The sequence below is a fragment of the Plectropomus leopardus genome, chromosome 5 (assembly GCF_026936395.1).
Source record: "Plectropomus leopardus strain MGB_pleo_1.0 chromosome 5, ASM2693639v1, whole genome shotgun sequence".
In the NCBI taxonomy this organism is placed as follows: domain Eukaryota; kingdom Metazoa; phylum Chordata; class Actinopteri; order Perciformes; family Serranidae; genus Plectropomus; species Plectropomus leopardus.
Window position 1 is genome coordinate 26,392,180 of NC_142180.1, and position 23,723 is coordinate 26,415,902.

The 23,723-nt window shown below is 39.8% G+C and overlaps 1 protein-coding gene across 2 annotated transcripts; it reads left to right on the top strand.

Moving 5' to 3' along the window:
- The first annotated feature begins 1,371 nt into the window (after positions 1-1,371).
- Positions 1,372-22,090, top strand: ssbp3b (single stranded DNA binding protein 3b). 2 transcript variants are annotated; one of them, XM_042483848.2, is made up of 18 exons: positions 1,372-1,574; positions 2,251-2,323; positions 3,362-3,423; positions 3,512-3,596; positions 13,308-13,397; positions 15,447-15,521; positions 15,760-15,822; positions 15,980-16,043; positions 16,889-16,962; positions 17,181-17,245; positions 17,335-17,383; positions 17,649-17,684; positions 17,792-17,846; positions 17,936-18,000; positions 18,308-18,386; positions 18,595-18,623; positions 18,721-18,822; positions 20,709-22,090. In XM_042483848.2, exons 1-18 carry the CDS (start codon positions 1,519-1,521, stop codon positions 20,736-20,738), a joined length of 1,152 nt encoding a protein of 383 aa, XP_042339782.1. In that variant the 5' UTR covers positions 1,372-1,518; the 3' UTR covers positions 20,739-22,090. The 2 variants fall into 2 exon arrangements, with proteins under 2 accessions (XP_042339782.1, XP_042339783.1); XM_042483849.2 differs by lacking the exon at positions 15,447-15,521.
- The last annotated feature ends 1,633 nt before the right edge of the window (positions 22,091-23,723 follow it).

The window sequence follows — 23,723 nt, forward strand, 5'->3', positions numbered from 1 at the left end:
CTATAAACTGCTGATAATAATACACTGAAATTCTCATAAAATATAGAAATAAAGTGTCATTGTCAAGTGTCATGATATGGAACCACAGGCTATCAGATTAGCCAAAAAACAATTGATTGGGTGTATCATATTTTAAAAAAGTTAAATAATTAAAAGGAGGAGTCAAAAGAAAAATAATAAAACAAAACCTTTTCAGAGCTTCGTACTTCACTCTTCCTTTAATTACATTCATTGATACCGTAGCTTTCAACATCATGGCCAAAAAGAGTCAAAGAGAAATAATAAAATAAAAATAGTAACTTTGCCTTTAACCATCGGACTGTTGTCAAAAAATAAAAACAAACAAATAAACAAACAAAAAAAAAGAAACACCAGAGCACCATAACAAAATCACTTTGGTTAATTACCAGCACGGCACAAGTCCAAATCAACAAGGGGAACTTTTTGCCCACGGTGATCAATAAAGTATTTCTGATTTTGATTAATATCACAGCTTTCAACATTTTGGACAAAAAGAGTCAAAATAACAATAATAATAAGACAGTAATAATAATTTTGCCTCTAACCATCAGTCTGTTGTCCAAAAAAACAACAACAACAACAACAAAAAAACAAACCCAAAAACAACAGAAAACCTTTTCAGAGCTGCATAATTTGGGGATTATTTATCATAATTATGATTTCACAGCTTTCAACATCATGGACAAAAAGAGTCAAGAGAAAAAAAAAATAAGATAATAACAATAACTGTGCCTTTAATAATACTGTTATTAGTGTTCATATTGATAATAATAATAATATTTATTTATGTAGCCCTTTTCAAGCTTAAGCACAAAGTGCTTCCCAGATAAAAAGGTTTACAGAATAAAATATCAGAAAGCCATGTAACTCTCCCCTGCTCCCTTATGACATAACCAAAATTAAGAACACGAAAACAAATAATGAATTAGCACTGTGTACAAGAACATATGAGGGTGCAAATTCAAAAATTCAATCTCATAAATAAGTAAAAATTAACCACCAGTCTGCTGTAAACAAAACAAAACAAAGGCACAAAACCAATACCATACCAGAGCTCCATATTTTGGGGGATTATTTCTCATAAATATTTCATATTATATTGTTGTTTATTCCCATGTATCAGCTTCTCTTGTTGTAGAATGTTTTGAAGAAAAAAATCACTTTGGTTAATTACCAACACTGCACAGGTCCGAATCAACGGGGGAACTATTAAATAATCGTCATTAAATTGCACTCATTGATATCGCAGCTATCAACATCTCAACAGCAAACTGAAAACACGACGAGGCAGACCTTAAGGCCAACGGCGTGCTCTGATTGGCTTTGGGCGGCGTCACTCAGTCCCGGCCCCGCCTCTTCCCCCCGGACCAGGCTCGGTTGAGTCGACGGGTTGAGGAGGAGTGCGGTTGGAGTGCGAGAGGGTCGCGGCCGCGATGATCTGACAGATGAAATAACGCAAAAAAGAGCGAGCAGGCGGGCGTCCTCACACACTAAACAATGTTCCCCAAAGGCAAAGGCACCCCGGTGCCGTCGGACGGCCAGGCGCGAGAAAAGTAAGCTCGGAAACGTTTATTATTGTGTATTTTCTGCCTCGTAAGTTGTTCCCTCTTGCTCTCTGTTGTTCGCTGGACGGGCTAGCAAGAGGCGATTTCCTCCTACCGAGAATTGAATTGAATGAACCGCCTTGTCTGCTCGCCATTCCTCCCCTGCGCCGTGTTTCTGCTATCTTTGGCTGTTTCTCCGTCTCTTTGCACCTCCGAGTAACGATTTTGACTTCAGTTTGGCTGTGTTTTAACCGGCCGTTGTGTCATTTTTTTGCTGTTATTCAGTCGCGAGCACGGGGAGGAGAAAACAATAACATCGCCTTGCTACACAGTACATTGTTTTCTCTGTTGCGCTCCGTTTTTATTTCCCTCAGCCCCATCAGTGCCACCAGGATACTGTACCCCAGCTAATACACAGCAGCTGGCTTTTTTTCCCCACATCACGACGTTAAAATACACTGTTGCTTTAGCACTTTTTATTTTCTCATTGTAGTGACCAGGTTTTGGCTTGGTTACACAGTCCCCATTTAATTTTTGGCATAGGCTATTTGGCAGCCATTGTTCAGAGGGCCTGTGCCCGACTCCAGTCACTTAGTGTGCCTGTTAAAGAAGATTTTATCTGATGTTTATTTTTGTCATGTTTCTTAAATTAAATCTAACATTATGTTTTTTTTTCCCTTCTCAGGTTGGCTCTATACGTCTATGAGTATTTGTTGCACATAGGAGCTCAGAAGTCTGCACAGACCTTTTTATCAGAGGTATGTGAAATTTTGGTTAAAAGTTCAACCATATGATAATGTCAATTTTTTTTGTATTCAAACACTTTTAGGGACTGTTCTTTATGTATTAGAGGGGAGGGGGATTTTTTTTCAACGCTGGAGAGGAAGTAATGTTTTTTGATTTGACTTAGTGGAGGAGCATTCAACTCAAAATGGATTTTCTTTCTCCAAAATCTTACTATTTATCATAGCCACAACCTGGGAAATATAATTATTTATTGTGAAAAAGGAGCTGTGCATTTTCTCAGTCACTCAAGGAGGCTCAAGGAAAAATATTTCAAATTATTTTACTTGTCGATAACGCTCCTCCATACATAAAGAAAAACAAAGTTCTGTTTCTCCTAAAAGACAAAGACAGAGCAAGTCAATAATAAAGTGCATAATACAAAAAAATAGATAGAAATTCACAGATAAGTAGAAAAAGTCAGTAAAAATCGATGAAGTAGATCATGGCAGAGACATGAAGAGCCCCCTTGTGTGCTGTTCATTAGCTCTGGTAGGATTGCAGCAGTATGCCGGTTTCAAGGTATACAGTGTTAAAAAAAAAACTTGTTATCATACCATGTACATCTGCTTAACTACAGTACTGAAAAAAATGCAACTAGACAAAAAAAAGTCACCTTTATTTTAGTTCTTTTCAAAAGAAACTTTTTACATGTACTTCCAATTGAAACCTGGTTTCAGAGTTTATTTATGGTAATAAAATGTATGTTAAAAAAAAAACTTTTGTTTTTATTCTTTTAAGGGTCATCAAACTGATATTACTAATAATTATGCAGTTCGGCAATACCTCGAAACTGCAATATTATCTGGTTGTCATACCATGAAAATCCTATACCGTTGCAACCCTAGGCTCCAGGGAGGGCCATCATATAAAAAGTCACACATCACCACCCGCCCCCAACACTCTTATAAATACAGTATAGTCCCCTATGTGAATTTATTGTGTGCTTTTTTTTTAGGAACAGAAAAAAAGTATTTACCCGTTGATAATTATAGAAAATCCCCTTTCTCTAGATCCGATGGGAGAAAAACATAACACTCGGAGAACCCCCTGGATTCCTACATTCCTGGTGGTGGTAAGTGACAACGCTCTCGTTTCCCTGTAAACATGTCCAGAGGTTGTTTGTGTGGTTTTATTTGCTTCATGACCTGTCTTGTCCACAGTGTATTCTGGGACTTGTATTGCGCTGCACCAGAGAGGAGAGAGACATGTGACCACTCCAGCGAAGCGAAAGCCTTCCATGATTACGTGAGTAGTGCTTACATGGAAACTGTTGCACGAATTTCTCTTCTTCTTCTGCTAAAGAAGACAACAACTATGCTCTCAAGGCTAAGAAGTGGTGCAAATAATGCGCCTCTGACTCAGATTGAGCAATGAGTCAGATTTTTTTTTTGAGCTATCAGAGAAAAGTGCTCATAATCTCTATTTGTCAACACTTGAGTCGACAAAATCTCCCACATTCCACTTCAAGAGTGATACAGCGTCAGGTTATTGTGATTTTCTTTCATCTTGAAAAGTGAGCATGATTCACTCAAAAATTGTGTCTCATTTCTGTTTTTTTTCTTCCATCTTTGGTGTGTTTTGCATATTTTTTTTTAGATCTGCAAGTCATTTGATTTTGTCCACTGCACCTTTATGTATTTAACTACCTAATGCAATTTGGGAAAGTATCTTCTTTTTTCTTCTGCTGAATTTACGATCGGTCATCTTGCCCTGTCGGTGGGTCGAACGATGCGCCCAACAGTGAGCTTTATAGGCTTCTGGGAAAATGATGCTGATGTCAGCATGTCCTGATTCAGACCTGTCGAGCGCTCCCCCTCTGTCCACGCCACACTCAGGCTCCCTGCCTCACTTCTGAAGACGAAAAAGAAACTGCTGTGTCTTCTGCACAACTTCTGAGACTTTAGACACATAGCTTGATATTTCCAGCAACCCTTACGTTTGGTAGCTCGGATTAATTTCAAACATATTATCTGCAGTGACATAATCCTAATGGACTTGAATCTGAAGAGCAGTAAAGGCCGTCTCATATCCAAAATCTATTAAACATCATGTGGGACAAGCACATCACTTGGCAGCGCATTGCTCCTTCTTATCATAGCACTTTCATATTTGCATGTATGGGTGTTTTGCATTGATAATTATGCAATTTTAGAGATAACGCTTTTTCATGTGCTGCATTGTTTCCAGCTTTGAGTCAGCATTCAGTCTCACGAGGATCAAAGAAAGTGCAAACTGCTGGTCAGAGGTTTCTGCTGTTCCCATACTTGTGTTTCATTATAAAGCTGATGTAAATCTAACAAAAAAGGTTTTGTTGTATCCACACTGCCAATGATGACTGGTATACAGTTTGTAGGCAGGTTTGGGATGTATCAGACAGGGAAGGGTTAAAACGGAGATGTTGGTCCTGCTCTTGGCAGATAGGGTTGTCAAGGTAACAGGCCTCCTGATCTGGCAGGTGACCTGGGAGCCAGGAGAGAGGCTACAGCATGGCTCTGCGCTTTTTAAATAACCATGTCCCTTATTTTTCTAACGGACAAAATAATGTATTTTATTTCTAACCATCTTTAATTCCCTGAGTTTAATTCATGGTAATTTATTGCAATATTTGATTTCAGTTAGTGTTGGATAATATGGAGAAAATCAAATATCACAATACTTAGAACATAAAACCCTTGATAGAGATACTGCGACAATATTGTTGGGTTGACTACTGGTGCTTTCACAAAATATTAACACCATGAGAATTTTGATTGATAATCACCCGAAATTTGGACACTATGACAAAGTTGGTAAAGGCAAATAATAGAATAGCAAGATTTTATTTTTTTTCATTTATTGAAGTTATTTTTCAGGGTCAGTGCATATTAGTTTTTATCTGTTGTCCCTCGCCAGGTGCAAGTTTGGCAGCCTAAAAACAAGAAACGGGTTTAAGAACAATAATCATGACAAAAAGCATATTAATAATAATAACAACAACAAAGACAGTTAAAAGCTAAACATAGACACGGGCAGCAATCAAAGCAGAATCAATTACAGTTCCACAAAGCATAAACAAACAGAACAGAGCGTCTTAAATTCAGAAAATGACCCAACTTAATGATAATGCAGCTTTTAAAACCAGGAAAAGACATCAAGTCCAATATTACAAAATCAATAATCAACAAACAATAATTAGCCTTAATAGCAATATTGATACGTATATTGCCCCGGGGGATTTCGATTGCTTGCTTGGGTTTGTGTTTTGTGGTTATATCTTAACCCTTTGAAACCTAAGCAAATAGTCTTGGTTTCATTCAAAAACAAGAGAAAAAGGCAATGAGCTACTTAAGAAATGACCCAGAAACGAGTACAAAGAAAATACCTGACAGTCACCAAAAACTGCGTAAAAAAAGACATTATTGTGTAAAAATCAATGATTGCAATAATAAAAAATACAGTTCTCTGATTTTTTTTTGTTGTTGCCCCCCCCCCTGTGTTTTTGGAGAAAAAAAATCAAACCTATTTACTCAGGGTCCAAAGATTTAATTGCTTGTGAAAGGCTTTTGAGAACAGCGTAAGAAAGCTGATGTTGATCCAGGTTTCAAAGGGTTAAATTGTAGAAACGTGTCAGAACTCAGTATCTGTTTTGGGGAAAATAATCAGACAAATAAATTTTTTTCGTGTATTATATATATATTTTTGGATTTTTCTTGTACTATAAAGAGGAAACCGGTTCTGAAAGATTAAACGACACATAACAAGATTTTAGATTGCAGCCCGCGAGTATTTTCATAACATGGAAAACATTAAGCAAATGAGGGAACAGTGAATTGTCGGCCTGGGCAGTGTATGTTTGCTGCTGTGGCGGGGAGCTTTGAGACTTCCTGCGCGGTCGACATCTTGTGGTTGCCCTTTGCTCTGATATTGGTTGTCTTCGTGTTCATTTGTGGATGTTGCGGGTCAGGCAAGTGTGTGTATATGTGGACAGTGCAAGGCCTTGGACCCTAGCCTTTGTCTAGGTGTGGGGGAGGTGAGTGCTTCTGTGTTAGCCGGCAGTGCTCGTAAAGCCCCGGCGTATTCACGCTGACGAAGGCTCCCTGAGGGGCCCTGTCGCCATGGCGTCAGCGGCTGATTGATGGCTGTCACGGAGCAAAGGGGCAGATTGGAAAAAGGAAAGGGGAGTGGCACTGTGGCATATGCCCAGCATCCACCACCGCGGAGGAGCTGAGGGAATAAACAGAGGAGGGGGGTGGGGAGGGAGATGAGAAGTGGAGGAGACCTGCTAGAAGTAACCAGAGAGAGAGAGAGAGCATCCAGTCAGGATCCAGAGCGGGTTTTATGATGTTGATTGATGGTTAAACATTTACAAGCTAAACATAGGGGCTGGTTTCTTTTGAGCGCTGGTTCCAGTGGAAGAAGTGAGGCTGTTAAGAGCACGCTAGGTCGGGAGCCGGTGGTTGGGTGGTCTGTGCTGCAGCCCACCCCCACATCATTTCTCCTTCACTCTGTGTCTACCATCGCTTTACCTCAGCCAACCTCTTGGTCATCCTCACCCTCAACTCTCTTTTCTCTCCCCCCATGTGTTCCCCCCCTCTTTGTTTTTGTAAAGAGAGCACAGGCACATCCGCCGCCACTCTGGCCTTTTGTAACCTCCTTCAGTGATTTGAGAATTCAGTGGAAATTTGTTTGGCTGGGATTGCTCGTTTGCTCTTAAGTACACACATGTACACGCTGAATCACGACGGGTGGGGGGTTGTCTGTCTTGAAAGAGGTCCCCTGGGAAGTTGTATGGAAGGCCCCAGACAAGAGGCTCATAGCCCGGGGCAGGGCTGAGACATCTGCCCCTTTCCTGTACCAGAGAATCTGTGGACAGACGCGGCTCATTCAGACCGAAAGCAGCATCAGGATGTTTGCGACAGTCCAGCAAGCACAGCTGTGGGTTTTAGTAAGACATGATAAAGATTTAACATAACATGCCTGGGAACTTGCCATGCACGTCGGACAAAGCTGAGTAGATTGTTGACATTGTTTTTATGACTCAATACCTTGAATGCAGCTTTGTTTTACGTCATTATTTCTCTGCAGGCCTTATTCCAGGAACAGGCTACTAAAGGGTAAAAGAACAAAACAAACTGCAGTTGCTGTTTCACTGTGAAGGCAGCAGACAATGTGCTCGTATCAGAACATACCACTCTACTATAAAACTAGCCATAAACTGTAGATCAGTTTTATCTATAATTTCTTCTTCCTCGAGATGCAACAGGAATCTTTTATCCAGCATAAAAAACAACAAGAATTCACTATAGACCTCCATAATAGTTCTGTTACTCCGGCAAAAGTGGTGACGCAAATGCAATTTGAATGTTATCACGATGAGGAAGAATATCTATAGAGATGAGCGCTAATGGTATATTATGCAGGAACTGTAGCTTACTGTTTGTAAACACAGCATTCAGATTTGGCTCTCTTCCTGCACTGCTTGTATGTGCTCTCCAAACTACCACTGCAGGAACGTTTCAGTTGTTAGAGAAACTGATACTCTTGCAAACAAACTAAGGTCACTGCTGGCACCTACCTATCCAACAAAAAACAAGACAACTTTGCATCAGCCACCATATCCCATAGTGCTCACTAGCAAAAGTGAGTGTAAACTGACCCCAGACTACTATCATTTTGAAATGAGCTCTGTCTGCTCTGCATTTTGCATCACTATAGTTGCGTATTCACGGCACTGTCTCTGCAGGGTTTTTTTAGCTTTCTCTTGGAGGCATGCTGCTACTGCCTGATTGCTACACTCCTGACCTCACCTGTGATCGATTGATTATAATCTTTCTTTCGAACATGTACTTTCTTTCTTTTCTCACATAGACCGTAAACATACAAATCAACAAAAGAATAGTGTATAATCCCACCCACTCTCCATTATTCATTAACTAAGAACCTGAATATGCTTCCTTACTTAAATGGAACTCATGAATAAATAAATATATGTATGATTACTAACCAAATATGTCCTATGAAGAGATTTAATTTATAAACAATTTACAATTTTCATTGGCTGGGATTCACACACCACTATCCAAAGGTTGCGGCCCATAAAGATCCCAAACATGACAAAAAAGAAAAAACAGGCATAAATATACAGCCACCCAATTTTTATGATTATGTAAACTTGTTTTTAGGAAAATATTGCATATTATGTGAAAGACTGAGAATAACAACACAACGTATCTTTGTCACTGGGAACTTAAATGTACTTAAAATTATAAAAGTGAAGCCTTAAGGTAGGCACAGGCCCCAATTTAAGCATTAAAACATACAAATGCTAGATTTAGATAAGTTCCCAGTTGAAAAGTACTACTTACCATCATTTTTGAAAAGATGTCAGAGCTCTGAATAACTTTATAATATAATGCAAATAGTACAAGTGAAGCATGAAATTCTTTGTGGTGGAAACACTATGATTTAGACCTTTTCTTACTAGATAACATAAACAATCTAAACAGGCTGCTTTATATTTCCTGTTGCAATGTTTGTAAATGCAGTGGCTGACAGGAAATAAACAAGGGCAGAAGCCTTTCCCCTTGCAAAAGAAAAGCAATGATCTGGTCTTTATTCAGTTTACTGATGATGTTGATTTTACTGAGTGCAGAATAAGAGAGGTCGTGTAAAGCTTCTGAAGCTCTAAGAACACTACAGTGAATGTTAATAAGGCTCAGAGAACAGATCACAAACTTGCATCTAAATACTCATCAGAAACTTCTTGCAACTTCTTTGACTGGATTTCTAATTAATGGTTTTGGTGTCCCTGACACTGATCTCAATGCCCTTAGTCCCTGTCATAAATCATAAAGCATAAGAGTATAAAACTGTAAAATTGCATTGATAACAATGAGTCTATAGCTCCAGCAAGTGTGTACAGATTAATTTCAGCTGTTGTATGTCTCTGTGTCATATTGTTTGTGCTTAATGTGTTTTTCCTGTGTTTCTACACCTGATGCAACATAAGTTGCATTGCACAAATTGAATCGAATTGTATCCTTTGCAAAGTGTTTCATTGCCCCGTTGGCACATGCAGTTTACCCCTGAAATGTTCAGGAATAGTTTTTTTGCATGGGGTCATTTATGAATTGGAGCAGGGATCAATAGTCAGAAAAAACTGTACTGCCAATTGCCCACCCCAGGACAAAGTAACATTTCAGGGAAGATGCTGTTACAGATTTGCTGTCATCACTTAGTCTGCATACATCAAACTTGATGTTTTAACCAAGTTTATTAAGATCCATGTCATACAGTGTTGCTCACACTAAACTTATAAGATTGCAAAAATCTCAGAGCATGCAGGAGGCCTCCTTACTTGTCTTGCAAACTTTTTGAATCTTAAATACACCTCAAGAACACTGGCGCCGGACAGAATGAGCCTCTCCCCCACAATGTTCCTGAAATTAATAAGAGAAATCTCCCTCCGTGTACATGTGCATCCGGTCTATCTAATATTTCCCTTGATTTCTGTTGTGTTGGTTTACCTGTCAGACCATGCGTGTTAGATTGGAGCTCTTGCTGGATGACTCCTTCTAAGTCAGTATCTGTGTCAGGAAGGGTGGGATCTTGTTTGACTTACATATGGATGACCTGTTTGGGCAGTTATTCTTGCACAGCAGGTAGTGTTTTATATATGCAGATGATTTGGTCATATCTTCTGCATGCAGTGCTGGTCTTCAACAGATTCTCCCAAAATGGTGCCGATTTTGATAGTAGATTAAATGCTAAAACATTACGTATTAATAAGAATTTAGATGTAAAGAGTGTAATTCAGTGGAAATGTCTTTAAATATCTTGGTCAGGTGATTTAGTTGATGGTGTTGATATTATGTATGCTATATTTGTGCTGTATATTAGAAGAAGATATGCATAAAATATGCAAGTGGCTGCTAAATTTGCTTCACTCACCACTAAGGCTGGGCAACATAAAGATATATCGTATAGAGATATGAGACAATATGTTGTCTTAGGTACTGCATATTGTTATATAGTGATATGGAATAAGTGGTGTTTTTCCCCATTTTAAAGGTTGCATTACAGTAAAGTGATGTACTTTTTTTCAACTTATCAGACAGCTCTACTTGGCTAAATACTTAACTTTACCCACTTAGTCATTTTATCTACTTTACTAATGGTTGTTGATCAAAAATTGAATTTTTGAATGTTTTTTTTTTTCTCAAAGCGCCAATAGTCATTCCTACAATATTATCACATCAAAGAAGGAATTTGGCTAAATAAAAAAAGAATCTGTCATGTTTTATTCTGTCTCCCAGTTCTAGCATTAATGAAGTGCTTTTGAGGAAATTTAAAAATGTCAAGACATATATTGTGTATCTAGAGAAAGCCTAAAAATATTGCAATATAGTTTTCAACCCATATCGCCCAGCCCTATTTACCACCCAATAAAACAATGGTGGACAAAAAAGTTCATTTCCAGCTCTGGATCTTTGGCACAGAGTGCATGGAGAAAGGAAAAGTCTGATCAGGTTAAACTCCAGCAACACTTAAAGTTTGCGGAACAATTTGATTGTTGGACCGTCGCATTCGCGTCCTTCATGATGCCCTGATCACAGCCTGATGAAAACAGCGGTATTCAGAGACTTAGGTGACTAGTCATGTGACTGTCAGCATGAATGCTCACTCATGTGAAGCAGAGATAAGAAACCTAGTGAATAAATGTATGCGCGCATTGGATAAGGTGGAAAATGGCATAATTGATGCATTGGTAAATCCTACAAAACGCTGCACATTATACTGCAGAGATATGATGACTGATGCACAGCAGGTGATGCAGAGAAGTGTAATTTGCATTATTTGACCTTTGGAGAGTGTTGCGTCTTCATATTCTGTGCCTTATGTATGTCCGTAGTCTGAAATAAAGTAACATTTGTTTATCAGTATTTATTATAAAGTAACCCTGCAGATTCATAAAAAATATATCAATAATTTAAAAGTCTGGTGTTGATTGCAGGCACTTGAGGTAACAAATGAAAAACTTAAGAGAAAAGTACAAGCTTTTACATTACTAAGCAAGCACTTGTGCTTTCAGTTGGAAAACATCACAGAGACCAGCCAGCTCACCAAACATGTACATGCTGCTTGCACCTTAGTGGGATCAAGTTTTATGGTTTTCTGGGTATGTGAGCTATTTTTTAAAGTAAGTGCTCAACAGGCTGTGAAGTTGAGTGAGTCATTGTAGGTCTACAAGTGCATATTTTATGGCGTTTGCGACTCAAACACTGAAAATTAAGTAGAATCTTAAAATGTATGTGTAGATGAACCAAATTCTGACAGCAGCTATTTCTATGTGAATGTGCTGGTTAGTTGAGAGAAACTGGCCAAGATGGGTGAGGAAGTACTTGATGTGCAAATGTGGTTTGTGGATCAACTGGAATCTCCAGAAAATGTCTTCTCTTACACATTTATAGCAGTGTATTTCTGTGAAGAAACAGGATTTACAGGCTGTCTGTGTTTTTGTGTCCCAGCGGTGGCGGGGCCTGATGAGACGTGACTTCTCTCTGTGGCCTCACTTCTCTCCCTGCTGAGGTATTTCACAGTGACCCTGCAGTGGCAGCCTGAGCAGATATAATTAGGGAAGGAGCAGTCGATACCAGGGGAGTGTGTTGGCTATTGACCAGTCATGTCTGTAGCGCTCTGGACTGAGTGTTTGTGTGTGTGTGTGAGTGCAGGTGCGGGTACATCCATCCTTGTAGTAATCATTGCTTGTTTGCGCACATGTGCACTATAATGTGAGTGAACTACGCATTAAGAAATGGGACTGAAGGAGCTTCCCTCGTTCTGTAGCCATTGTTTGAAGCTAAGCCCCACAGCTCTGAAGACATTAGCCCATCTCAGATTGCCTCGGCTACAGGGAAGAAAAACTCAGTCAATTAGGAGTGTGTGACCGAAGCAAATGGCACATTAGTGAATTAGGGCTGCGGTTTGAGCAGGAAATCGGCCCAGCAAGCCCCTGCTGTGTAGCAGCACTTTGGAGCCACTGACTCAGTGAATCCCACTGATACTTATCTGATCCACTGGATCCTGGATTAGCAGAAGCCTCAGTAAGGACCCATTAACACCCCTTTCACTAGTGATGCACGTCTACAGATGCATGTCGGTGCTCTCTGTTTCTGTCTCTTCTTTAGATGAGTCAAAGGAGGGTTTAATGGTGTTTAAACAGCAATTACATGGAATTTCAATCTTAATTTAATTCACAGACATAGACAAGTGTTTGTGTAACCTGGTAACATCATGTGCGTTAACCCATTCAGACTGACAGCAAACACAGATTTAGGTATAATATTTAAATTTAGGTAGAATATTTGATTCTTTAGATGTGCTCATCCTGTGGTCAGCTGTGCCAAGACCTGTGGTCATGAAGGGATAAAATAGACATCCAACAATCCCATTTCATCTCCATGTTAAAGGGGACCTATTATGCGTTTCCTTTTTCTTTATTGTTTTGTATAGCATTTTTGCGCTTGTAAAACATCTCCTAAGTAATAAAACCCAAAGTCCAAGCCAAAGGGAGCTCTCTCTCCCTCAGGAGACACTGCACTTAAGCTGCCTGAAACAGCATCATTGAGTTTCAGTGTTTACTTCCGTATCTTGGTGATATCAAAATGTAACAAATAGAATAGACTGTGCATAGAGAGAGCCAGCTGACCAATCAGAGTAGACTGGGCTTCTCGGTGGGCGGGACAACAACTCAGACAGACTGTTTCAGACAGAGGTGCTGCAACACTTGATGTGTTTTTTTGAACATTAAACCATGTAAACCTATTCTAGTAGACCCCCAAACACAAATATAAACTTAAAATGAGCATAATAGGGCCCCTATAATGTTCCACACGTATACTGAGGTTGCAGTTAACTTCTTAACTAGTCAATTTATTATTTAAAGGCTGTAATGTTTCTGTTTCTTTTTTTTCCTAGAGTGCAGCAGCAGCCCCCAGTCCTGTGATGGGAGGGATGCCTCCTGGGGAGGGCATGCCTGGAGGACCCATGCCACCCGGCTTTTTCCAGGTCAGCCAATCATTGATACTGTGACAGTCTTACTGGTTTTATACCAGTATTACAGCAGTTCCGAAATGTCTGATCATCATATCATATACCTCAGAGCTTATAATTTCCTTTTATCACTACCAGCATGTTTTTGTGATAGTAGCACACTACAAAATAGGGCTTAACAATAAGGATTGCCTGATTGCCTGCAGCACATAAAATGCCATGTTGGACTAGTAAATTTAGCAACTAACTTGCCACATTGGGCAAGTTGTAAAAAAATTGTCAAATTCATTTTTTTTTCTGAGCTGAAGATGGAAATCACTTTTAAAGATTTTTTTTTTTTGGCATTGGCATAGGACAAATCAATAGTGTGAAAGGGGGAGAGAGAGAGGGGATGCCATGCAGCAAAGGATTACGATCAAACTCGTGGCCGCTGCGGCAAGGCCACTGCCTTCATTCATGGGGCGCCTGCTCTATCCACTCAGCCACCGGACGCCTCAGTTGCGTCATTTCTCAAAGAAAGATGACAGTTGTGCTGCTTTGAATGTCTGTAAAACGAAGATGCAAACACCAGCAATATGGTGAAATATCTTTCTATACAACCTGAGCTGTAATTCCAGGAATGGCATGTGTTTGACACTCTGTGCACGAGTGCCACCACTGAGCAGCAACTCCATTATCGAGGGTAAATATCTCAGCTTTAGCGCCACAGAGGCAAGCTCAGCAAAAACATTTTTTGACTAAAAAAACCAAAGTGAATCCAAATCAGAGATAATGAAAGAGTTGCGTTGACTCTAAAAACCTGCGCAGGCCTATTTTTTTCCACACAGAAAACTTATCAGGAAAAAAAAACAGAGTGTATATAGTCTCAGGCTAATTAGCAGAATCAAAAATGATGTTGGTATCTATAAAATCTTATCAATTCACATCTCTAATAAGTGTCTGCTACCGCTAGGAATACTGTTAAATCAACTTCACCCCCAAATTTTACTATTTTCGCTTGATAAATGACTTCATCATAAGTTACTTAAATTAATATCCTGTTGACAGAAAGATTATTTAATGGACTGATCATTTTCTAAGCTGCACCTCTGCAGGCTGCGGCTTTGTAAAAACGCTGTCTCGGTTTTGTATATCCCATGAAGCTGGAGGTCTTCACATTGGTGTCTAGACTGCCTCTGCCTGTTGTTTTGCTCCGCTCTGCTCAGTGAACTTGTAGTAAACATCATAGACGTTCTGTCTGCACGGGCCCCTCCAGTGCTGTAAACAGGCAGGCGTGGCCCGGCCATTTTCCCTAATGGAGAAATCGAAAGGTGCAGCACCTACTGTAAATCAATATCTCGTGAGGATAAACTCTTGGCAGGCAACTGTGTGGAACGGGCTCTAAGAGGTGACATAAAATTGCAATGTTGCTCTGCCTCCACTAGACCAAACCACCAGCTTATTATGTACTAGAAGCCACAAAAGCCGTGACTCATTATGCGATCATGTTAATATCAGGAAAGACATTTTGACATTGATACATGAACGCACACACACACTCATACTTTCCATACCAGAATCCATTGGAGGAGGCTCAATTAGACCCCTCACTCTCTGTCAGATCAGCAACATTAGCGACACAGTGCCGGTGTTTAGTGTTGTTATAAAGCTAATTGCATAGAGCTTAATTGACACTGTTAATTCAGGGAAATTAGCACTGATAACATGCTGCATGCAGCAGGCTTCTTGATGACTTGACTGACAGGCAAAAGAGCACACATCCTCTCCATCTCTCTGTCTATTTTGTCTCATTCAAAGCTAAGTCATTTGCTTGCTCTTCTCTGCTCAGTCTCTCTCTTACTGTGTTTGGTACATGAAAACGAGCATCTTATTTTTGTGCATTTTTTGCGCCACACTTTGGTTCTTGCACTCCGACTGTCCTCTGCCCTGCAGTAACCCTGCTTCTCTCTCTGCCCCTCTTTTGTCACTTCTGTTTCTCGCTCCGCTTTTCTCTCTTGATCTCATCCTCCCCTCTCCCCCTCCTCTGTCTTCCTCCTTGCCTCTTTATTTTGTACGATGCCACAGGGTCCTCCTGGTCCCCAGGGCTCTCCTCACCCTCAGCCTCCTCCCCCTAACAGTATGATGGGACCTCACAGTCAGGTAACACTCCCTCTCCCTCTTTCTCTCTTTTTTTCTGTTTTTGCTGTCTGCAGTCATTTGGGAATGCTGATTCTCAGTGCTGATGCTTCATGCTTTGGCATCCGTCTCAGCTTAATGCTTTATGCTGCTTTCAGTATTCACACAAACGAGCTATTGAGAAATCAAAATGGTACAATTTTAGAAATGTTTGTCATTTTTTAATTTAAAATCTCATGGAGGGATAATGTTTCTGTTGTAGTCCTTCATGTCGCCTCGCTTCGCTGGAGGCCCGAGAGGTCCTCCCATCAGGATGGCCAACCAGGTAGAGCATACACACACACACACACACACACACACACACACACACACACACACACACACACACACACACACACACACACACACAATATGGATGCAGAATACAGAGCATGCGTTTAAAACTGAAGTCTCATTGAGTTTCTGTGTTTTATCCCCCGTAGCCACCAGGTGGAGGACCAGGTCCTCATCCCATGCTGCCCAACATGGACCCAACACGACCACAAGGTGTGACTCAACACTGAATTCACTTAATCCACATCTGCACAGTGTCCAAATTAACTTTTTGACTCACTGGCAAAAAGGGACAGGTAGATGAAAAATCCACCAGCCAATCATATTTATGTATAAATTACCTTTTTACGTCACAAGATTTTCCATATCATGTTGTCGAGAGCAAAATTTGATGCAAAATGATCTTAATATGTTGATCAACTCATCACTGCAGCCTCAGCAGCAGTGATGCAGTCTCTATGTCTAGGGCTTTTATTGTGAAAGGTAAGAATGGAGGGGGAGAGGCTGTAATGTGCTGCTGTTGGCAATGTGGAAGGCAGTTAGGAGGTTGTCTTAGTTCAAACTATAGAGCCTTTGTGTTGATATTTTATTACCTTCATAAGTAAGGGCGCATCTCATAACTCTCCGCTACACATTAGCATCACTGTAACGAGCAGCAGACCAGTAGCAAGTGATAGTTTTGAGTAGCTGATATCCCAAACAGTTTCTGCTGCAAAATTAGGAGCGCTCAAGACAGTCATTTTATATTTTAACGTGCTTAAAAAACACATATGAAGTGTGACTGTGTATGTGACAGCAGAGGAGTAACTGAGCAGCACGCACACCAAAGCACAATAGAGACACTCTGCATAGTTTTTTATTACATGACTGTTTTGGTACAAGCAGTCACACGCCAGCGTGGTGGATAGCCTTCCCAGATTTCCTCTTCAAACATAAAAAATGTATCTTCATTTGGCGCTTGGCGGCTGTTAATCTCTGACCTTACATCTTAGATTATTAATAATTCCTATATATTTCCTGACTTTTCTTTTTATAATAATATCCTTTTCCCCCTCCAGGCCATCCTAACTTGGGACCAATGCAGAGAATGAGCGGCCCTCGAGGCATGGGACCTATGGGGCCCGGCCCTCAGGTAGGCTCTTCTATTTACATGGAATTATCCCCTCTGCCCTCATTAGCCATTGGTTAACTCTTTTGTAAATTTTATATTTTGTACAAACCAAATCCAAACCCAAGATATTTTGATGATCAGGGGTTTACATGAGTTCTTCTCTTATAACTGTGGTTTAAATCCTTTAAAATGTTTACATTTTCATAAAAAAGTTCTATGATTTTTGTTTGTCTTTGCAGAACTTTGGTGGAGGGATGAGGCCTCCACACAACACCATGGGTCCCGGTATGCCAGGAGTGAACATGTAAGCCTTTTTAAATTTGGAAATATCCAACAAAGCATTCAAATTTAATGCATTATCTAACTAAAAGGTATATTCATCTTACTATCTAGGGGCCCAGGGACTGGTCGGCCATGGCCCAATCCCAACAATGCCAACTCTGTGAGTACTAATGCACAAACACCCAGAAAAATGCTGGTTCAGATTGCAGTCTGATCTCGTCTCGGAGCTGCCGGGGTCTAATGTGCTCCAAGGTTCTAGTCTGGGATGTAATTGTAGTATTATGTGTCACGGTTTCCACAGACAGCTGGACAGACCGCCATAATGTTATTAGGATGATCAAATGATGAATGATGACATTTTGAGGTATAGAAAGGGTTTGCACTCTCCCATTTCTGGTCGGTAATGTTTGTGTTTTTGGTTTCAGATGCCTTACTCATCACCGTCTCCTGGTGCTTACGGGGTGAGAACACATCCCGGCATCTCAATTTACACATACATTTCTGTTTTGGAAAATACGATTAGAGATATTTCTGTATCTTTATTTATTTTTTTACTTATTTTCCATAGGGTGCCTCTGGAGGTGGGGGGCCCCCAGGAACTCCCATCATGCCCAGCCCTGCAGGTCAGTACTTCCCTGACCAAAGATATTTAGCAGTCCCCTTTTCATGCATTATCAAATACCAATTATATGTATGATTGCACCTTTTACAGACTCAAACAACTCTGGTGACAATTTGTACACCATGATCAACACTGGACCCGGCAACCGAAATAATGTAAGTCCATCTTCATCGTTCTCTTCATCAGGTCCTTCAAAAGTCTTAAAATGTCTTAAATCTAATGTCATAATTATTGGACCTTTAAAGTCATTAAATTATCTTACCACAAACTCCAAACCCAAGATTATCAAACAAAGAAATGTTTCAGAAATATTTTTTTTTTTTATTTAGAAAGAAGTAAATGCACTGTACAGTATTGTTACTTTAAACCTGAGAGTTCTTGGTACTGAGGAATTACAGCTCATAACCAGCACTGCTGTGGAGAAATGGTTAGTAAGTCCAAGCTGTCATGTTTCCGCTCCAGTTCCCTATGGGCCCCGGCTCTGACGGACCCCTGGGAGCTATGGCTGGGATGGAACCACACCACATGAACGGGTCACTAGGTAACACCACCTACTACAACAGCACAGTCAGTAACACAACACACAAATGTGCAGATTGAACTCTGACGAGTAAAGGACTACTTTTGTCCTCTATGTCTCCTGGTACTTCAGTAGAGGACAGTAGATATATTTCAGGTGGAGCCACTACATAAAAATGTCTTTTTATGGACATACAATTCAAACATTGTGTTTCTTTTTTTATTCTTAGGCTCTGGTGATTTGGATGGAATGAACAAGGTAAATATTGTAACTATGCAGAGAATCTTTGAATTTAGAGCGTAATCGTGAATACAGTGACATGTTTTACATTTTATTGTGCTTTCTTTGTTTCCAGAATTCCCCAAACAATTTAAGTGGCATTAGCAATCCTCCTGGGACCCCGCGGGATGACGGGGAGCTGAGTGGAAACTTCCTCCACTCCTTTCAGAGCGAGAACGTAAGTCTTGCTTCTCCGCAGCTCACATCACTGGACTGCTGTGACTGTAATAGTACTTTGATGAAGGCAGAGGTAGAGCGCTGTTGACCACACAGAGAAGCCACAGTCACAGCATATTAACCTCACCGACTACAGTCGCAGTGTGGAGAGATGGCTGGGCATCTGACCAAGGAGAACTTGGTAGGGAAAAGGTGTGTGTGGATTAGGGATGTTCCTAACAGCTAATCTCCTGATATTTAAACAGAAGTTAAAACTTAAACTAGTCAATGAATTTATGTGCAAGGAAACACTCAGAAAACAGTAAAAGTGAGCATAATTTAATATATGGCTAAATATTGTCTAATAATATTCTGTATATTATAGGAGCCATTTCAAGTAGTTAAATCACATTCTGCATAAACAAATTGTGTTTTAAATACTGCTGAAATGTGTGGCACTTTGCACAGTGCATCATGGACATTATCTCCCAAAACACAACAATTCACTGAATAGAAGTTAACAAATAACATTTATTGAAAACAATATTGTTAAGGAAAATAAATCATTAGGATGCATGCCTGAATATTTCAGTTGCATTTTCATTGAGTTAAGGCAAAGGCAAAGCAAACAGTCTATCCTGTGGTAAAAAAATAAAAATAAAAATCAGTCATGAGAATATGTAATAATATGTCGTTTGAATGTGTGCACAAAACATTTAATGAAAATTTCAACCAAGTAGTATTTCTGGTGCCAACTAGTGAGGATAGCAGTGTTTATTAACGTGTCGACTAATCACGCTCATTCCTAATTATTCCTTTATATCTCATTCGTTTTTAACGACGACAAGTTGTGTTTTTACAAGGAGGCATGTGGAGGACTATTTCTTGGCTGAGTGCATTTTAAACACTTCACATTATCCTAGAAAAATAGTTTTACAAATAACACTAAGTCAACATGATTAACAAATATTTATTTACTGTGCATTTGACTTCCTCAATTGAAAAACACACACACTCATGCAGTAACTCTCAGTGTGAAAGCGTATTGACACACACACACACACACACACACACACACACACACACACACACACACACATATGTCTTGTCTTCTCAGAATCTCTAATGCACCCAAAACACCACACTCATGTAGCCCATCGAGAGGAAATCCAGCTAGTGCGAGTGTGTGTGACGCTCAGACGTACTTTTCACATTGAACGTCTGCAGGCAACGGTGGACTTTAGGGTTGCAATGTTATGAGACATTCACAGTACAATAACTGTCTCAGAAAATATCACGGAGTCGCTGTATCACAGTGTTACAGAATTATTATTAATATTATCAGTTACAATGATCTTTAAAGGAATGAAAACAGATTTATTTTTTTTTTACTTTAATAAAAGTTTTATTACAATATTTGAAACTTTAAACCTTTTTTAATCAGGTATGTGTAAAAAAACATACCTTTTGAAAATAACTCAAATGAAGGCAGTATGATCTCAGTGCATAAATCCAAGTGCATTTTTTCAATACTATAGGTTAGCACACTGTATGATAACCATCAGTTTTGATACCACGCTGTAAACTGAAACTGGTATATCGCTGCAACCCTAGTGGAGTGGTATCGGTTGGGCACACACGACTACAACCATTTAGTCTGAGAGCGCACGTGTGTTTGCACGTGTGTGAACGAGAGCATGGGAGAGCCGTTGATGACCAGAGCAGCTGGTCTCGCATGCTGATCCAAACTCCTGCTTTCCTTTGGATATCTTGTTAATAAGTTTAACCAACTAGTAATTCTGGTACCGTTTAGCGAAGGTAGACGTTTATTCGTCTAGGCGACTGATCACACACATCCCTAGTGTGGATATGTTTTAATCCTCTCTTCTTCTATTGGTGCCTCCACAGTACTCTCCAACCATGACGATGAGCGTGTGACCTCCCCTCCACCCCACCCGACATTATTTGCCATCATTCCGAGGATCTGAACTCACTATAGGACACGGCCAAACACATCAGCACCGAATCAGGGACAGGCGGCATTTTGGTTCCACACTAACGCCAGAATGCTGATCGGAGAAAAAAATCCAAATGGCTGGCGACTACTGCTCCTAGCTCAAACATGAAGGACAATTCCTCCATTTATCACAACCCCAAGTGTGACGAAACCAGCTACTGAAATGCATACATGACACGTTTTACGTTCTTTGCAGAGCCCCCCCCCCCCACCTCCCTTAGAGCGAAGAGGAAAAAAATGGTTGAAGTTTACCTCTTGTACTTTTTAATTATTGCTTTGTGGTGCAAGATGTGCAGGAAATGTCTCCGCTTTTGTCACTTAAAACACTGGAGAGTGTGCATATGCATTGTGAGCTTGGAAAGTCTTTGTCTTTGTCATTTTATGCCATTTTTCGCCATGCATACTGTGTCACAAAAGTCAGGTGACATCGGATTTGCCTTTTACTCTGTGGCCACCTTTATGAATAACGTACTATCCTTCCCAACGCCCACCCTTCTATTTAAAGAGGTTTGTAAGGGGAAAAGACTTGAACGATTACGGCTTTTATTGTGACGACCTTTCACGGTATGTAAGTGCTCAGATGGTTCTTACAATGTCAAAATGATCCCGTTTGATCAATTTCAGTCTCTTATTGTTGACAGTAATGCGATCCTGTGCTCTTGGCTGTTTTAATTTTAACAGCTAGACCGCTGTTGCGTTCTGTCGAGGGAAACCAGACTTCGGCATAAGAAGTGAGTGCATGAATGCTGAGAATCTGTGTACAACATACTACCTAGTGCTGCTCTTCTCTGTGTGGACACCTGCTTTAAGATGTGGTGTATATCTCTTTACCTGTCTGTGCTTAACACTCTGTGCTCTTCATCGTCGTAGCCTTCTGTGTTCTCTCCAGTTTGGTTGATCATGAATGAGCTGCCCATTTTAACCTCCCATACATATTGGTTGTTCATACTTCCTTCCTGTATCATCGGTCGTCCCCTTTGGTCCTGCCCCCTTCTTGCCCGCCCACACATTTTTTTAATATTTTGATACAATCTTTGACTACATATATTGCCCCAGTTATTCAGTTAGTCAAAGCTTTCTAAACGGATTCTAGTAGGCATCATTATAAACTTAGCAGCAGTCTTGTAAATGTGATGAGAATTTTTATTTCTTTTTTTTTTCCTGTGAACATTACGCATTATATACATCTGTCCTATGTTGCCTTTATTTGCTGATATTTTTTTATTTCAAATTGAGGAAAGATTGCTTGTTAATATAATTTTACAATAACTTACTTATCTGTGTGGGTTGTTTTATTTTCCGTGAATATAGATTAATATCACATTACAGTTAAAGGATAATTTGTGTATTTTTTAACCTAGGCCCTTTTTTCTGTGTTTTTGTGTCTAAGTGACTGATGTAAACAAGAATTTCTGAAATTGTTTCAGTATTGAGAAAGAGGGCTGCAGCTGAGTAAGGTCCACAGTGTCACCAGATGGGGCAATTGTACCCTGTCACAGTACATCTATTTAAAGAGGTAATTTTCGGTACGGAGCAGCTCAGATTGTTAATGTAAGTGTCTGAAGTGTCTCTTTACCTTTGGCTTGATCCTGTCTGTTTGCTGTTGTATCTCAAGCAGAAGTCTAGTTCTGAAATCTCACAAGATGTGACTTTTAATAAGAGGACAGCGCTAGAAACGTGAGTGAGAGGAAATAGTGTGTTGCATTGCTTAGTGTTATCTCAAAGATTTTCAGTCTGGCAATGTGGATGAGGTCTTTGAATTTGATGGCTGCCCATGTTTGTTTGAGTTATACAGATGAAGAGCACCTAATAATTGAAGAGAAGGAGAGTGAGAGAGAGAGAGGGACAACAGGCAGCCGAGGGTGAACCAGCAAAACTGCAAAGATCAGGAGACCGCTGGTGTTCCTGTCTCGTGAGATTTCAGAACGAGACTTCTTCTTGAGCAAGCTTGGACACAATAACAAACAGACCAGATCAAGCCAAAGGTAAAGAGACACTTCAGACACTATAAAAATCTGAACCCAAAAAAAACCCACTCTTAATGGACTTAAAGTGACAATGCACAATTACCCTATCTGGTCAGATTGAAGGTTTTGCGCTACTGCAGCCCAAAAATAGTTGCTTACATAAGTCACACATTCATGAAAACATGGTGAAATAGAGTCCAGGTTGAAAAATACTTAAGTGAGGGAAACGTTGACGTAGAGAAACACTGCAGGTTAGGCTGACCTGCTGCAACACAAAAAAAAGGACAAGGAACACAGTATTCAGGATGTTTATTCAAGTGGTTTTCCAACAAAACACATGAAAATGGGCTAAATTCATCTATATGACCATGTATTTTTTCCTCAAATCTTTTATGGCAGTTTTTTTGTGAATCATTGCATGGTTTTACCTCTTAGACTTTTTTTTTAATGACGTCTCACGTGGGTGAAATTCCTCACACCACAATACACATCTGAAACTTGCAGTAGTGGAAGAATTTATCAGATCTTTTACTTTAGTAAAAGTAGCAATACATCAGTGTAAAACAGCTGTTACAATTAAAAGTCCTGCGCACAAAATTGTACAGAAAAAAGGAAAAAAAAAAAGATAAAATGAAGTACTCATTATGCAGAATGACCCATTTCAGAATTATACATGTAAACCTGTTATATTATTGGATTCTAATGACTGATTCATGTATGTGTACATTACTGCAAAGGTGGAGCTAAGTTATTTTATATTCTGTTGTGCAGCTTAACCTTTAATAATATATCATAATTTATTTGTTGATTCATGTTTTGTATTAATAATCTAAATTTACAACATAATTATTTACCTAAGACGTCAAATGTAGTGGAATAAAAAGTACAATGTGTGCCTCCAAGATGGTCTAGTGGAGAAGAAATCTAAAGTAGCATAGA

Coding starts and splice junctions, on each gene's coding strand:
- ssbp3b (XM_042483848.2), top strand. CDS start 1,519: ATGTTCCCCAAAGGCAAAGGCACCCCGGTGCCGTCGGACGGCCAGGCG. Junction 18,387..18,594: donor CCACATGAACGGGTCACTAG/GTAACACCACCT, acceptor TTTTATTCTTAG/GCTCTGGTGATTTGGATGGA. Junction 18,624..18,720: donor ATTTGGATGGAATGAACAAG/GTAAATATTGTA, acceptor CTTTGTTTCCAG/AATTCCCCAAACAATTTAAG.